Source organism: Oxyura jamaicensis, chromosome Z (assembly GCF_011077185.1).
Source record: "Oxyura jamaicensis isolate SHBP4307 breed ruddy duck chromosome Z, BPBGC_Ojam_1.0, whole genome shotgun sequence".
Lineage (NCBI taxonomy): Eukaryota > Metazoa > Chordata > Aves > Anseriformes > Anatidae > Oxyura > Oxyura jamaicensis.
In genome coordinates, this window is record NC_048926.1 from 3,135,513 (window position 1) to 3,153,637 (window position 18,125).

Here is an 18,125-nt window from a genome sequence, read left to right on the forward strand (position 1 = left end):
AAATTAACATTTATGCACAGATACTGACATAAAAAAGGGGTAATTTTCAGAAACATTAGCTGTGGTAAATGTTTTAGAAATGGAGATTAAAACTTCTCTAAGCAGATAATAGAGCTCCACCTGCTGGGGTTAATGCAATTTCTAGAGTTGGAGCAGTAGATGAGCATTTCCCAGATCAGATTCTCTGATCAAAGCTGTGGTTACCTTGCTGATGGTTTTCAAGTGCATCGAAGATTTTCCTCACTGGTCTCATGGCTGCTTCCTTGCACACGAGTTTAATGTCTGAACCAGAGTACCCATCAGTTTCCTGGGACAGAACCAGAATGATAAGTTGCAGCTTACAGCTTTACAAATCAGACGACAATGGCATTTACAAGCGTATATATTTTATTTGTATTTTTATAAATATCTGCAAATTATATTGTTGTCAGAAATATATCACAGAATATAGAATCAGGCTATCCAGAGTTGGAAGGGACCCACAGGGGTCCTTGAGTCTGACTCCTGGCACACATCATGTATGTTTAGATAAATACGTACGTATGTATGTATGTACATATATATACACCCTCCTACACATCCCTTCCCCACACCAGCATTACTGTTTGCTCTAGCTTTGAATGCCCACAGTACTTTTCAGCTGCAAGGGAAATACCGAGCATTTTCTTTCTAATGACAATTTTCTGTAGGTCAACTAAAACTCACCTTTCTGTGTCTGTTTCCGGCTTTCCTGTTAATAAAGTAACTACGTTTCCTCATTTATAAAACAAAAACTGGGTGGAATCGTCTCTGAACAGACATAAAAAGAAACAACTGGGCAAGCTGTAGATATTTCCAAAGAATTTAGGATGTGACAAAGGGCTAAATAAAGCAAGCCTGATTTCCTAGTGAATCTCACCCTTGTCTGAAAGCTGTTTTCTCCTGCTGCAGTGGAGCTGTGACAAACCTTCCCTACCCAATTAATTGTTCATTACCCCAGTGAATTGGAAGTGCTCCCAGCCCGGTGAGAAGAGTGAGAGAACATACTATTGCTGTAAGTCTCCCTGTATTTAAGGCTGAAAAATTGGCCCAACAGAGAGGATCAGAAAACATGATTTTGCAAGTGATTTCCACAGCCAGGTATATACCCGCAAAACACTCAGCCCTGCCTCTAATTTCTGGCTGGCCTCAGGCAGACCCGAGGTCCTTCCCCTAGCTCTGTACTTTGTGATTGCTGCATACAGAGAGGTGCTGTCCCTACCCTCTGCCCTGGACGTCTTCCCCCATGACACAATCCTATCGCTGTCAATAGGACATGTCACTCTTGCTTATGTTTCCCACTCTGAAAGTCCCCAAGCTGCTGCAGTGCTGTCTCACCTGGCCCAGCAAGCTGTAGTCCAGGTCTGTTCTCAGCTCCACTCCTCCGCTGTGGCTCAGAGGGGGCAGCCAGTGCTGGATCATCGCCTGCCGCGCCTCTTTACTTGGAAGGTCGACCAAAATCCGCTTCTCTAGCCGCCGCAGCATGGCAGAATCCAACTCCCTGCAAGCAAAGCAGAAGAGGAATTATTTCAATGCATCTCTTTGCAGAGACACTTTTCACAGGAAGCTCCGCACTGCAAGGAACGGACAATTTTCAACCCCACCTGTCGCTGTGCCAACCTAGTTTTGAAAAAACAGATTAGTTACCAATTGTATTCCTGTTCGCTGTGTTAGCAATACACTGACTTGTGACAACCAGGCTTAACAACAACTTTTAAGTTGTAACTTGAAGTTGCCCCTACCTTCTGTGCGGCATGTCCTGTCAGTAATAACCTCTCCCTTTCAACCTTTGCTGTTCAGGAGACACTGCAAATTGTCTGTCTGGGTTAATATGTCAGGACTAATTAACTGCTGCTTTGTAAGGGATGCTTAAAATATAGACAGAAGCACACACTTTCAATCTGGGATGCAAGGACCATGTTTATGGCAGAACGGGAGCTTGATCTGAGGCTGCTCCTGCAATGCAGATTATGTATCATACATCAGGACAGTGTCCTTGTAAAAAGGAGCATGTGAAAGATGAACAGGCTGGATCAATGTGCCTATGAGCCAACACCTCTGTTGATATCAGCTCTGATAAGGTGTTTGGCAAAAACAATACCAAAATATATATATGTAAAAGACTGAGAATACTCCTCATTTTTACTTGTCTGTGATGCACAAATGAAGCCCGAAAGAAAAAAAAAAAAAAAATCTGTTCCTTTCCCAAAGCATTTTGTGACCACCTAGATGAAGTCTTTCTAGACAGCACCAGAGATGCTGTCAGGTTGCAGGAGTCCTGGTACGCCTGGCATGCCAGCTCCACAGATGCACATCCAAGTGGGTTATTTAATCTAGCCTTCTCCCAAGTGCTCTTCAGCTGTCTGCATCTAACAGTTAGTGGCATAACTGAACACAAATTTCTACTCTGGTTCATCTCTTGTTACTCGTATAATGGGAACAATCTACAGGTACCCCAATCATCCATACAATTTTCAAGAAGAAATAGCAGCTACAAAGTATTTACTCATAAGTCTCCAGGATCTTCCAGGAGCTGCTCTGAGCTATTATCGTTCCAAATGCAGTACCAATCTTTCTCTAGTGGCCCCATCCAGACACTGAATTGTTATTTCAGTTTAAAATTTAGTTCCCCATGCCTGCCAAGAAACTCTCATCGAGGAGCAGCTCCCTGCAATGTGTCTTGTGAAGAGAGGAAAAAAAAGGAGCCCTAAGCACCATTTCCACCCCTGTCAGCTGAGCAGAAGGAGCCAGCTGCTGGAGGACTGCGCCTGCAGTGTAGGTACGCTTAAACCTGCCTCTACCTTTGATGATTTCTTGGGTGAAATCCTCTTGCCAGCAAAGTCAACATACAAGCAATACTTCTTATATAAAACCCCTCTTGAATTTACAGGCAACTGACTGCCAGCTGAGGACAGACCTGGAGCACACCAACAAAGCTTATTTCTGTCACCTTTGGTGACTTGTTTTTATTTTTAAGAGTATCTTCTTCTGGCTCACAACGTAAGAAAAGGAAAAATGGCCTCCCAAGTAGGTGCTGTCACTCAGCTCAGTGGGATCAGATGTGCCCCTGTCCCCAGAAAAGACCCCTCAGTTTTGGGGAGCTGAGTCAATGGCTCAGGATGATCGATAGGATCATCCATGCCAACAGGAATTCACTCAGATCCTTCCCAGTACTTCTAATCAAGGACTGCGATGTAAATACCACAGCTTTGCTAATCAATGGCTGTTGGGATATTGATACCATTACGGAGATTTCAGGCTGCTTAAGAGGCTTGCTGAGCAGCCCTGGGGCTTCACCCTGCACTGTGCAATGCCCAGTGCAGTGCCTCTCAGAATGGGCACAGGACCATTTTGGTCCCCCCCTCCCCTTCCAAATGTTTATTTCAGCCACTTCTCAGAATTGCTCTGCTAGGCTAGAAATTAATCGCTCTGCAGCTGACCATCCCCCTGGCTGTTCTTCACCCACATTGCCTTCCTCCATGTACACAAACAGAGCCCAATTTCTCAGGGCTTCAGAGGTGCCCACACAGGTACTCAAACTGCTCTTGCAGGAGGACTACTGCAGACACAGTCCCTGCAAACACCCCATGAATCCACCAAATGTGGACATTTTCCACCACTCCAGAGCACTCCAGAGCACTATTGCCCCTTTGAAATCACAGCTTCACGAGCTCCCCAGCCATGCACAGAGGAAACAACCTTGCCCTTAGTGGATATTAACACAGCAAAAGCACAGTGCCCAAGAGGCGCTGGGCTCCCAGGCAGTATTTCTAGCTGTTCCTCCTACTGCTGTGTTTTAGTTCTGCAGAGATGTAAGCGGTGAAATAGGTCTAAGAAGTGCTCATAACACAAAGAACTGCTGTGTAAATGAGCCCACTGATACATTCAAGTTGCTCTGTTTACCCAGAAAGGCTACAGTGACCCTGCTTGTTGGTTTAAAGAGGAAAACAAAGACGTAGTATTTTTGTTAGCTTAAAAGTGTTTATGTGCTAATTGTTTTGTTAGTGGTCAAATGCAAAGTTAAGTGACAACAATAACCAGAACAGAATAATAAGCACTGCGCCAACCAAAATATTATGGGCTATTATTTCAAAGTATTAAATGCTCGTGGAAAGAATCTCTACAGGACCTACGGAAGAGGGTGACTTTTGGGATCTCTCCCAGGTTGACATCACAAGGCATCATGCCTCATTATCACTGCCACATTTCATGGAGGTAAACAAGGCAAACAGCTATTATTTTTTCAGAAGGAGGAACATTAATAAATGCACTAGGCAGAAATTGAGAGACCTCAACACCTCCAGGAGTGAAGCCGGAAACAACAACGAGAACTCACTGACAATTAATCCCTGCCCACTGGGATCATCACTGCAGTGCAGAAGAGGAAAAGGCACCAAGAGCAGCAAGCTTCTCATCATCCCACCGCCTGTTCTCCCATGCAGGTGGCCTGAGCAGAGCCATTGAAGGCTGAGGGCTTGTTCAAACTCCCTGTCTTCTCCTGGGGCTTCCCCACGCTGCCCTCAACTCTCCTTCCTTGCTGTCCTCCACCATACACACCGGGCACGCACTGCTGGGAGTGAAGGGAAGGGCTGGCTGTGGGGTAATCCCAGATGTGATTTTGGGTTTGCAGCCCACCTCCCCTGACCCCACCTGGACTGTGTGCTGAGGGATCTACCACAATCCAGGTCTGGTGGAAGGGAAGAGTCTATCAGCTGCCACCAGAGCTTCACCCACCCTGAGGGTGGGGAGGGAAACAGAAGCAGCACTGCAATGGAAGTTAAATACACTAGTACATTAGGAAGCATTCGCTGCGTGGTTAAGGACCACTTTATTTCTTCATTAACAAGGCCTTTATTCTACATAATTATGTCGAGTTGTTGCAACAAGGAACTTGTCAATAAGAAGTGCCCGGCTGATGAGCAGGGGGAAGCAAGGATGGGCAGCAAGCACTGCCTGAAGAGGAAGATCAATAGCTGCAGTGCAGCTTAGGACAGCATAAAGAGCTTTGTTTAGGCTTCTTTTCATTCATCTAAAAGCAGCTTGGTACTTTTTTTTTATGATCAATAAATATCCAAGTTAAACAAATCTCTTGAAATCCAGATTAATGCCAAATGTTTGCAAAAACACAGGGCTCTGCTGTGCCGCCACAGGGTCTGGATTGTAAAAGTAGGTATTTTGAAACTTCTGTTGCAAAATAGCCCGACACAGCTCAAGTCTGGGGTCTCACAGTAAGACTGTGGGTAGCCAAGCACACAAAAATAATCCCTAAACACACAGGTGAGATCCTTAAGGGGGGCTCAAACCCCACCAATCTCTCTGTAAGCAAACACTCCCAAACTCCTCAAGGCCGTCAGCCTCAGTGATGATGTAAGATGCTCCTGGATTTCACCAGATTTTCATCTTCCTTAAATACCTTTCTAAGTATATTCTCATCTGCGTTTTAAAGCATCAGCATTTTAAAACATCTCCACTCTAGGCACAGTTCTGCCAGACGTTCATAGGTTGAATTAACTTTGGAGAGGGAAAAAATCCCACCTGCCCACGAGCAAGGCTGAAAAAGTCTTACCAAGAAAATCTAAGCTCACAGGTATCAAACTTTCAGCAGCGGGAGCTGCCTTCTCACAACAGCCCAGCTCCCACCCTTGTACCAATACAGATTGCCATCTTTCTGTTGGAGCAGTTCCTCCAAAATAGAAATCTTGTCATTTTGTATCTACCTTAGAAAAGCTGTGTCATTTTCTTGATGTTTCAAGGGAGCAATTTTGCAGAAATTAGCACTTCAGAATTGCAAAATGATCCAAACCCAAATGAGTAAAACATTCAAAACTCCAGCCTGTAACTTCTGCTCAGCTTTCCAGAAAGAGTTTCAGTGGCATAAGACAGACGCTTGGTAACAAGACACACACAGGAATCTCTTTTTCTGCAGAGGTGTACAGAGAGAGATCAACCCTGTGCTTGCATTAACACATCTTCAAGATCCAGCACCTTCAGGCCAGTTGTGCTCTTGAACTCTTCCTCTGAGGTTTCAATACCCAGTTATAGCAGAACGCTGGTATTCAATGCCCAGCTTTTCTTTTCAAATCGGTGGATCCGGTAAAGACTTCTGATTCTTTTTAATACTGCCATGTTGCAGCATCACTCGTAAGGCTACACAGGAGTTAATTTAAGCAAGAGACCACCGAAAGGTGCAATGCATTGCTCAGTTTCTCCTTCTAGAAGGGTAACAATGGTACAGTAACAAACATTTGTAATGTATTACTAATGCAGCACAAAGAGATGAATGGGTTATTAACGTATTAATATCCTTTCAATCTTAACTGTTCACACACACAGTAGCTATTTTTTTCCAGCATTTTCTTATATAACTGTAATATAATTAAGTCCTAGTCTGCTCAATTCTTTTCTTTGTGTGTCACAAGCAAGAAGCATGTTTGTACATTACACACAAAAAATATAAACTGAGGCTTTTTTAAAAGTGCTCAAAAGCAAGCAGCTGTGGATACGCACACGGAGTCATTTGAACATGGTCACTTCCTATGGTCAGCAACAGCCTTCTGATCACAGCCCAGTGCACTCAGCCAGTTTTGGATGGCCCTGTTCTGTGGTTGTCACACTTCAAGAACAGAAAGGAGCATGGACAAAAGAACCTTTCATATGCCTATCATCTTTTTTGCAGATGTCTGCCTCCAAGATTGTCCCCCACCAAACATAATTTCCACAGTTTACTTGACTGCAGTTCCCCTCTCTGCTTTCAACATACCAATTTCTCTGTAGAAAAAGATGCTCTTCCACTGAAGATTTCATGGATCTGTAGCCCAAGGACGGGGGGAATTTCAGGGCTAGCAGAAATCCACAGACTAGTTCCAGACCTCTGAAAGCTAACTTCAAAAACAAGCTCATCATCGATTTGTTTCAGTTCCCTGTACTGGTGTTGGCTCCTGCTCTGAAAAAAGGTTAATGAGCTACGAATCAGACTGTTAAAAACAGCTGTGCTTGCACAACAGCCATTATTTTCCCCATGTACTATTTACAACCATTTGAGAAGGTTTGTATGAAAGCAAGAGAAATACTACACCAGTTCAGATGAGTGATCCAGCCAGATCAACATTCTGGCTGTCAATGGCCATGGGAGAAGCCATCCAAGGAGAGTACAGAGCTGGCCATTTTCTGCTGCCTGTTGTCATCCTCTCATCATCTCCTCTCTGTCTTGTTCTCAGTACTTGTTCTGCCCATTTTGAGAGCCAACATGATGAAATGTCCTAGTTCTAACTTCCAACCATTTAGTATTCTGTTCCAAATTATGTTAAAAGAACCAAAGAATTTTTTTTGTTCCTCAACTTTTAAAAGTCACTTTTGATACCAATAAAATCCAACCTTCCTATTTATGGTGTATCCTTCTAAGCACTAGATGTTTTAAGCACTTTACAGCTCCAGGCTGAAACCCTTCTTAGCTTAAACATAGTAAATAACTTGCCTCTAAAGTCAAATACTCCATTTTAAATATTAGCAGCTGGTAGCACCAGCATATGTTGACTTTATTATGGATTATTCTCATGTGGCACAAATAGCAAGAATTGTAGAGTTTAAAAGTAAAAGCTCCAAATTAATCTTTAAATGCTTTAACCAAATATCAAGGCTTTTTCTGCAAAAGTCTAAATAAAATCTTTATCTGTGCTTAGAAGCTCATGCAAATGTATTCAAAATGTACTCTCTGGATCTCTTACCATGGCAGATTGGAAGCTGCTAAAACAAATACAAGATCATCAGATCGGGCCAAGCCATCCATCTGCACCAGTAATTCTGTTTTCATCCGTCGACTTCCTTCATGTTCACCGCTACCAAGATTCAGAGAAACAATATTTGCTCAGTGCATTAAAGTAATCATCTTTATTTATACACTGTCATTCACAGCAACTGAGCCCTTGTCACCATTTTGCCCCAGTTCAAAGCACGATTAAGCTCCATTAGCTAACATCTAAGCATTAAAATCAAGCTTTCTAATGATTACTTAAATGGACTCTTTTCAGTGCATTAAAGTGAGGAGAGTTCACCACTACTGAATCCAAAGAAACTATTTACATTTTTCTATTTATATTAATCTCCAAATAAATCTGATGTTTACTGGAAAACAACTAAGGCTTTGATTGATTGACCTGTGCAGGAGAATTTTTATATCATAACAGTTGCCATTATACAACTAACACACCTACCTAGTCAGGGCAACTACTGGAATTTTTCTGTGAGTGAATTTTAAGTGGCCCCAAGAAGATACACATACTGCTGAATTCAGTGGTTTGCAAAATGCTGTATCAAAAGTAAACAGAAAAGTTTGCAGTATTGAAACAAATTGAAAAATAGGGCAGAGACCACACACAAAGGAGCCTTCTTCAAGGAGAGAAGGGGAACTTAAGCAAAGTGCTAAGAATACTGGCCCTGATCCAGGTAACCAATTTTGAAGGAAACCAGTTTGAACTCTTGGTCCCAGATGTGGAGTTCTTGGTAACCCCTGGACCAAATCCAGAGAAAACATCAGGGCCTTAGATGGTAAGAATTATAATTCAGGTTTAATGGCTTATTTCTGCAAAGACATCCACACATCGGTGTGATGTCAATATTTAATAAGGATATGTAAAAATAACTATATAGTCTCAGATAAAACCCCCTACTGAAATACATAATCCAGTGATGTTAATGAGAGCTTTTAAAAAAGTATGAAGCAAGACTTGGCCCATAATTTATACCTATCAACTGACAATTACTACAGGTTGTGTATTTATGATATGGCATATTCTATTTATGCATCTTTGTAAGTATATAATTTATAGTTTATAACGTACATATAGCCACACTATAATGGGCTCCTAATGGGTATAATGATATTTTTGTATTTCTCCTGCTTCTCCTCCGTGTTCAACCCTTTCAGCTTTTTTAAAATAAAACCATCTACTCCACGGATGATGATAATAACAACCCCCATTCCTACAACTCTAAGTCCTGACAATACCATCAAAATTTGTCCCATTAATGAAAATACCATTCCACTGTGTACACTGCATCTTAGCCTGCTCTGCCTCAGCCTGTCCAAAGTGTCACAAAAACAACCACTTTTCATTTGCCTCTAACTAGCCACCTGTTCTTTCCCCCAGCTGTCCTTACTTCCATTTCAAATACCTTGCTTGAAAATACAACAGCACTGGTTATGTATTTGTGCTCTTCTCTCCTGCTCACAGACTTCCTGGACCCATTATTTCCATAGTCACGTGCTAAACTTCTCAGAACCTGCCTTTCACACTACTCTACTGATCTCATCTACTGTGAATGGAACAACGACCACGTCTCTCTTTTTAAATCCCCACAGCATATGCAACATTTTCATGGAACTGCATTTTCGGATATGATAGGCATTCTGAAAATAATACACTACAAGGCTGCTAAAGCTGACAACATAACAGAAGAAAAATAACTTACTATATAAGTTGTGAAAATTACCATTACCACTCAAAATAACGATACTGTCAATAAAATCTAAAAGAGAAGTCTTTCAGGGGCCCAATCATGCTCCCATTAAAGTTTACACAGTAGTCTCATGCCTTGCTTTAGCTAAAATTTGTTTCTAGAAAGTATATTGTATGATTAAAATTTGGTCAGCACCTGAAACACACTATTGAAAAGATGCATTGCAAAGGGGGACATATATTCTCCTAACGCCATAGGAAGTGATCTCATCATTTACCCAGAAACAGTGCCTCTTTGACTCATAACTGACTCCAGCTCATCCAAGAAAATTGTGGAAGGAGCATGGTATCGGGCAAGCTCAAATAGCACCTGTTTAAAGAGAAGAATAAAAGTGATGGAAAAGATTAACAAGAAAACTAACAGGAAAAAGCATTAAGAGCCACTGGCATGGGAGATAAATAATGATGCCCATACTCCAGACTTCTAGGGCAAAAAGGAGTATGTTCTAGGTCAAAAGATCTGGGTAGGCTGAGGGTCCCTGAATCCTCTCAAATTCTGAAAGGTTTGTAAAGGAGGTATAAAGAACACAGGCATGTAATCCTGTCTTTATATGTAAATCTTTGTCTAATTCCTACCAGAGTACCCTGAGAATAATGGGATAGAAGAAAATGATCCATCAGAGGATTCTGGGAAGTCCTAAATTGTTAGCAGAGATTAAACATCTTGTCGTCTATTGGTGCTCTATTTGTATTTTTTTAAATAAGGATTTGAGGAAAATAATAAACCAACTGCACCATGATAAAAAAAAATGGAATGCTTCTCTTGATAAGAATTAAGAAGTTCTTTTGTTTTTCTTGGAGAAAACAAACAGCTTGAACAATCAGGGCTAGATTACAAAGTGGACTATTAAGCTGACACACAAAACCTGGGTGTGCCATTTTGGAAAAAAAAAAAAAAAAAAAGGGTTTCATCTATTTTTCGCTAAAGAGGGAGAGACTTATATTAACAATAAGAATATATAGTCATTTCTTCTTCAGTGAAGCATTCTTGCAATTATTAAATAAGTATCACTAACAATATATATTAATGCAGCACTTTTTAATCTGAACATTTAAAAACAAATCTTAAAAGATATATATTGTTTCCTGCATTTTGGATCACAAGTAGTGTTATGATCACCATTGTGACTCATACTGTTTAAGGAAGCAAAAGTTTGCAATTAAGTCAAACACTGGACCATATACTGATTTTGCCGTGTGAGTAGCTTTTCCAAGATGGTTGCTGAAAAAAAAAAAATGGATGCTATGATATCAGTTTTGTTTGTATATCTTCTTCCACTGCTGTTGTGCAAAAGGTGCTAACAGTTTGCAATCTATAATGTTATTATGAATCTAAACTAAAAATCACATCAGTACAGCTGAGAAATGAGGAAAATAGAATAAGCTGATATTCCTCTGCATGAGTGCAAAACTGACATATACTTCACACAACTTCAGAAGATCATGTACCAGCCTCATGTCATTTTAGGATATAAATTCACATGCTACTTTTCTTAGAGCTGTCCTGATCCGCAATCTAATTTTATTTCTGTATTCTGCCAAAGACCCAACTAAGGGTGAAGATTCAATATAATTGCAAGTGCTGTAGCATGTTCACAAAAACCTTTTCAATGGTGTTCTGTCAGAAACCAGATCCCTTCTCCTGACAAGATGGAAACTTTTAGGAAGATACTGGCAGAGATGTCAAGAGGATCAATAACACACGAGGTGAATGTTAGAAGAAAAACAGGCCATTTTAAAGGAAAAAAGGACACAAGAAGAATAATTATGTTGCAGATATTGCCTAAATTTCAAGGGTGATTTTGAAGCATTAACAATGCTTGTGATGGCAGTTGCCAAGTGCAATCCGTCATGACTACCCATTTTCAAGAGCTTTGTATCTATCTGAAGAGGACCCTTAGAGGTGAGAGTAAAGTAAGACTAAATGTTTGTGGATTTTTTACACCAAAATCGTTGACATTACAGAAAGAGTACAGAAGAGTACAGGGTACAGAAGCCACACCTAAATTTCTGAACTTTTATATATCACAGCTGAACCATGCATGCTAGTTGCCAGTCTGTATGTGAAAATACTTTTACCCATTTGCCATCAAACTACCTTCCTTAAAGCAACATTATCTCTGTGTTTGGCTGTGACAACAGAGTTCTTTGCCAATTCTGTGCCTTGCAGGATAAAAGCAGTAGGGAATTTGGTAAACTAAATAGCAGGTGTATTTTGTAGGGAGCCTAGGATCCAGCCAACCCTCCCACAGAGGCTGTGAAGCACTCTGAAGGAGTCACTAAGCAAACACTAGTTTAGTTAGGAATACAGCTTGCTTGTTGCTTATTTAATGAGTCAAAAATCTTTGCTGGCTTTGGGCTATGTACTTTGTCTGGATTTCCTTTAACTAAAATTCCACAGAAGACACTTTTAAGATTTCTACAGAAGTGATGTTATTCCCAATTCAAGAACTAGATACAGAGTCACATATTTTGTCCAAGAAAAGGGAAGATGATGAGTATCAGAGGAATAATATTTTTCCAGTTCTGTTTTAAATTCCAGTTCTTTAGGTGAACCTGATGTTTGTACAATGAATAAGATAATTCTTACCCGGACAAGTTTTTCTGAATCACCCCTCCATTTGCTAACAATGGTGGATGCTGATATGTTGAAAAAGGTTGTATTGCATTCCGTGGCAACAGCCTTAGCAAGCAATGTCTTTCCAGTACCTACAAACAACAGTGTTGAAGAAATTCACTCTCTAAAGAAATACAATGCAAATGTTTGAATAATTCCCCTCATCTTACTATTAGTCAGGTAAAGTACTAAAGTAGGAAAAGTCCTTCTAGGATTGCCTGGAGAAATTCAAGTATTACAGCACTGCAAATGTGTTCTCCATATTCTTCTTATGGCAAGTGCATCTAAGCATTCACTAGAACAAATGGAGTTTACTGGAATGACAACTTTTGCAATTAACTCACACAGTACTTGCGCCCTCTGTCCCCTCCCAGACACACTCATGTGGTGGCAGTGCTTGCTCCCTTGTGTCAAAGTGAGGCTGTGCAGAGTGGAAAACACCCTTCTAGAACAGAAGAGGGCAAAGCTTCCAACCCATTTCCAAAATTATCACCAAGTGCAGAAGAGAGAAGGAAAGGACATTTTTCTTCAAGCAGGTGAGTCCATGGCAGATTTATTTGTATTTTGCAAGATCAGGTCAAGTCAAACTTGATTAGTATCATCCAAGATGAGTAGCAGCATCAATTCTCATTTCTCCTAATGGGTAGTGTGAGTACTGTGTTTTTATTTTTTTTCTGAAGATTCAAGTGTACAAATAATCAAGGGTTGTAAGAAAGGCAAAGAGAGATGTTTGAGTTAAAGAGGCTGATAACACCCACATTATCTTCTTCCATTTCAAATTACAGAACATGTTCTTAATTATTAATTATTATGTGATACATTAACACTATAGCATTAATGATTTACGGACAGTACAAAAACAAAAGTAGTGACCTAGGATAAACAGTAGTATATCCTATGTGGATAGGCTATAAAAACACTCCATACCTGGTGGTCCATACAGCAATAAACCCTTCCAAGGAGACAGAATGCCTGTAAATAGCTGTGGGTACTGTGGAAACCAAAAAGTAGTTCAGGGATTATAAATACAACAACATGGAAGGAATTCTAGCCCTTACCCCCAGTGCTCCTAATACACACAGGAAACCTAAGAAATTGGAAGATGGGAAAAAAAAAAAACAAAGCAACATATGATGTATATTGTATGAGTACTTAGAATAATACTGTATTAACTATATTTGAAATTGTTTTATATGAATTCTTCAAATGCAATTGGCTTTATATTCTCTTCTGTAAATCATTTGACATTGAATTAGTAAAGGCCAAATCCATTACATTTTACATTGCCAAGGGTGCAAAAGAATAGAACCCCAAACTTAATTTTTTTTAATTTTGACATTCTCCTTTTGGAGAATGGGTATTCCATTTCTAACTGAAGCAGGAATGGTTCAAACAGAAACTGCCTACAAAAGCACAAATAGTGAGAAAACTTGACCACCACTGTAATTACAAGGAAGATGTTAATGAGCTCAACGATGGTTTTCTCTAATCTGTTTAGTATCTTACCCTTATAGGATAAACAACTGCTTCCTTGACTAGCCTTTTAGCTGCATCCAGTCCAATAATATCATCCCACTTCACATTTGGATTATGGAGGTAGATGTCCTGCAACATATATATCACATACTGTTTGCAAAACTTAACTACTTCTACACTAGTATAACCACCTTTGGCGAAGTAAAAGCATCAACTCAGTTATAAAACAATTGTGCTATTAAGTGATGCAAACTTATCATTTCACCCCGTGCACTAGTCAGCTCACAAGAGGAAAGCACACACAGCAATCGTTTCCACGGAAGTGCTACAATATGCCTTGCTTCCCCTGAAACTCCTAGTTTCCCTAAGAGCACATACACTGCCAAATGAGGTGCAGTTGAGTTTATAGAAAACCTAGAGAAAAAGAGACTCAGGACAGACATTATCGCTCTCTACAACTACCTCAAAGGAGGTTGTAGCAGGGTGGGGGTCAATCTCTTCTCCCAAGCAGCAAGATAAGAGGAAAGGGCCTCAAGTTGCACCAGGGTAGGTTTAGGTTGGATATTAGGAAACATTTCTTCACCAAAAGGGTTGTTAGTCACTGGAATAGGCTGCCCAGGGAAGTAGTTGAGTCACCATCCCTGGAGGTATTCTAAAGACACATAGATGTGGTGCTTAGGGGCATGGTTTACTGGGAGACTTGGCAGTGCTAGGTTAACGGTTGGACTTGATGACCTTAGAGGTTTTTCCCAACATACATGATTCTATGATTCTATGTATATGCTGAGCAGATGTGTCTCTCAGATCTGTTTTCTGTTAGCTGGTTTTAGTAAGCAACCACCATATGAAGAGCTACTGTAATGTGAAGATGTGAAGATTATCTTTTTTTTTGAAATGTTTGTTCTATAGCAATAAATTGCACAGTTTAAAATCAGATATGTGAAAATACTTTTTTTTCTTTTAAACTTGCTGCTCAGTAACTTCACGCCTGCACTTATCACTGTTATAAATAATGCTGAAAAATTGCTCTCTACGTACTCCACGCTATGCAAGAAAAGGTGCAAGAAGCTTTGTAGCAGGAGGAAAATTCCCCCCTAAGCATCTATCAAAATACAGTCGGTAATTAGCCCGTGCCCTGAAGCACTTGCTAATTTAATTTCATTTAATTCATCAAACTATCCAAATCTTCTATGAATCTTTCCATTTCCTTTAGTAATATTTTGTGGCTTTGTGTTCCAGAGACTAATTGTTCTGCAGAAAAATATCATATCCTCAGTACAAATACTTGGGATAAATTCTGTTCTCTGATAAAAATAGGCAGTCTCCAGAGACTAAAGAAAAATTATGTGCTTATATCCAAGGGGAAAATTTGATTTAATACAATTAGAAAAATTATTTATATAGAGTAGATTACACTTCCCCTTTCTATTAACAGCAAATTAAGATGAATCAGATTTATGATACTAAGTAGAGGCTTCCATAACTGTTTCCAAATTAAATTAGATTGTGTTGTGGAATAGATACCACATGCTATTTATTTTTATTGATTTACACAGTGATGATTACTATACCAACTAGGAATATACAAACACAATTTAAAAACATATCATAATGAAGGCCAAAGCAACCCTGCTAAAATAGCAACAAACTACCAAATCCTGTGATACTTCGAAACCTTTTGGACAAGTGCCCAGTGGGGTTTGGGAGAGGATGCAAGCAAAGCATTTGTCTGCTTTGTTGCTAGACCAGTTGATCCCCAGTAGTCCAAGGCCTGTTTGCTGGACCACACTTCAACCTGTGACCGAAATAAAATGGTGCTGACAATGGTGGGATTCCCTCCAGGTGTCAAAATGCCCATACCAGAAGAGTCCCCAGGATACAGAATCTCCTAGGCTACAGAATATAACTGATGCTGCCCATGCAGCTGCTGGGAAGAAGGAAGTTCCCTGTCAGCACAGCCTACAATAACAGCACATCCCAGGTGAGCCAAGCAGGAAAAGATGATGAAGAGCGCAGATTATGCAGGCAGCACAAAGCAAGGCACAGGACTAGTATGTTAAAAAATGTGGGAATATCAGCATCTGATAATCTTGGTACACAGTATCTAGTAGATACACTCAGAATCAGGATATTGCTTTGATAGTAACAGATCATCCACACTGAACATAGCCCAGTGCCTTGAATGGAAATGGCACCTGCAGAGTTGAATAAAGGCTTTCCCACCATTCAATCACAGTAAGATAATACATTATATAATCAATAGTACTAGATAACATTTTAAAATCAGTGTTGCATTGTACATTTTCTGAACCAATAAGAACAAAGGCAAGTCCTATAAACTATATGATTATGATACAAACAGTATGATTACATGTTACATGTAATCCCTATTAGAAAGATCTTAATTACTTCCTTCTATTGTGTATAAGAAAAAAACATTGTTTCACATACAAAGAAAAGAATGATTTTCAACGTCACATGGTTAAAAAAATGGCCTGCACCTTTGAGAACAAGCACTGTCAGCATTAACAAAGAGAAACAAACAGCATTCTCAAATGACAAAGAGAACCAAGATCGCTATATAAATGAAACAGAAATCTGATCTTACTTTGCTTACAACTGTTGCAAGTTCTCTCATCTCTCCAGTCATGCCAATAAAAGCACTAAGGGGTTTTAATAATCGTTCCTTAAAAAGACAAACATAAATTATTGTCAGACTTCTATTATTATAAATAGAAGAACGGTAAAATAATTTTTAAAAACCTCATACATCATATCAACTTTCAAAGTTGTAAAATATGGATAAAGATTTTGAAGCAAGCCACATTTGCAGTAACTCATTTTTTCATCTGACAGAATCTAATCCAGAATTAACATTAAAATGAGCAGCTCTCTTACTGCATACATAGTCCTAAACATGCCCTACACGTATTAAGAGGAATGAAAAATATAAATGTGTTTCATCTCATTGCCACATAGTCTGTTTTTGAAAGTTTCTTCAAATGTAGCAATTACCAGGCGAGGTTGGATGCGCTGTCCTAGAAGTTAAAGCTCATATCAAAGAGTGATTACTATACTGAAAATTTCTACCCCAACCATCTAAACTGTGTTCCAATCTCAGCTGAGGTGAATGCTAAACAACATACTGAATTCAAAGGAATGAGAATTTCACCCCCAAAAGTGGTGGGTTTCTGCTAATTTGTTTGTGAACCATACAGCACAATGTGTATTGCCTTCTTCTGTGTTCAAAGACTAAACAACTGTCAACAAATTATACCATTATCAACTAGGACTGTCCACTCAACAAAGAAATATACCACTCAAAAATCTAATCCCTTTTTTAGCACTTCAGAAACAAGACAGCATCATTATAGTATTTTATTTTGTTTCCGGTGATATAAATCTGATGATCATGCACACTGGATGAAAATATGAAGAGAAACACTTACCGATGGATCTGGATCCCAATTAAGACTGTTCAAGGCTATTCCATTTGTTGATACCTTGATAGCATCTTGGACCATCCCATGGAAGTCAATTATTTGGTCCTTAGGAAGAAGATAATGGTGTGATAGGCTTTTACCAGGATGGTAACTCTACTGTTAAAAATGCAGTGGGCCAAAATTTTGCTTAACATTACAGCAATTAGTTTCTTTGTTGCACATACAGACATAAATACATCAAAAAGCTGACCACAGAATCTGTGGTAGCTATGGGAAATGAGCGTACATCTCCTCAGTCAGTGTAACTATTTAACTGCAGAACCTCTTATCATTTTACTCACTAATTTCAAATTTATCTTCAATTTAGGTATTATTGCTGGGTTTTACAAACAGAAATACCATTTATTCTTTTCTAACTTTGAAATACTATTTAACATAAACTGAGCCTCCTGTGCAAAAATGTACTGCCCAAATCATAAAATTGACCCTTCAGCTAATTACACAGCAAAACTGTATAAAAAAATATACAGAAAAAGTTCACATTGGATACTTATGAAAAGCTTTTATGTGCTTTTCCTACATGCAGATTTCTGTCATAAATCACATATTAGGTTTCTACTAACCCTTTTTGAATGAGGACCTTCTCCTGCTCCTCCAGATTTGTTGATTGCTGAGATGGTTAAGCCAAAGTCAGATTGCTCTGGAGTAACTGTACTGTCATTATTCTAAAGAAAAATGAATTTTAAAACAGATGCATCGCCAGGTGGATGAGTTGCAGATAACACCCTATTATAGGTATCACGCCCCCTCCCCTGCTTCATACATGCCTAGATAAACTATATCAGTACATGGAAGTTGCAACAGTACTCCTACATTTGTCAAACAAACCACTGCTGTGCATTTAGTTAAGCTTCATGTCACTGCTGACAGCAGAACCAAAGCCATAGCTCTACAGCTTAGTGTTCAAGTTTTTTTTTCATGCAGAGAGCTTGCATTTTAAGTTGTAGGAATCAGCATCTTTTTTGGCCGTGAGAAGAAACACTTACGAACATTGAG

General features: G+C 39.6%; 1 protein-coding gene across 5 annotated transcripts in view; it reads right to left on the reverse strand.

Annotated features, from left to right (window-relative positions):
* Positions 1-18,125, reverse strand: part of KATNAL2 (katanin catalytic subunit A1 like 2) — a 31,044-nt gene that overhangs the window by 550 nt on the left and 12,369 nt on the right. For all 5 annotated transcript variants that reach the window (XM_035310673.1, XM_035310675.1, XM_035310677.1 and 2 more), the window contains 10 exons: positions 17,693-17,794; positions 17,076-17,174; positions 16,235-16,312; positions 13,657-13,755; positions 13,078-13,141; positions 12,124-12,242; positions 9,752-9,843; positions 7,743-7,853; positions 1,357-1,519; positions 205-307 (listed from right to left, as the gene is read on the reverse strand). In XM_035310673.1, coding sequence (XP_035166564.1) covers positions 205-307; positions 1,357-1,519; positions 7,743-7,853; positions 9,752-9,843; positions 12,124-12,242; positions 13,078-13,141; positions 13,657-13,755; positions 16,235-16,312; positions 17,076-17,174; positions 17,693-17,794 — 1,030 coding nt within the window. The remainder of the gene's footprint in view (positions 1-204; positions 308-1,356; positions 1,520-7,742; positions 7,854-9,751; positions 9,844-12,123; positions 12,243-13,077; positions 13,142-13,656; positions 13,756-16,234; positions 16,313-17,075; positions 17,175-17,692; positions 17,795-18,125) is intronic.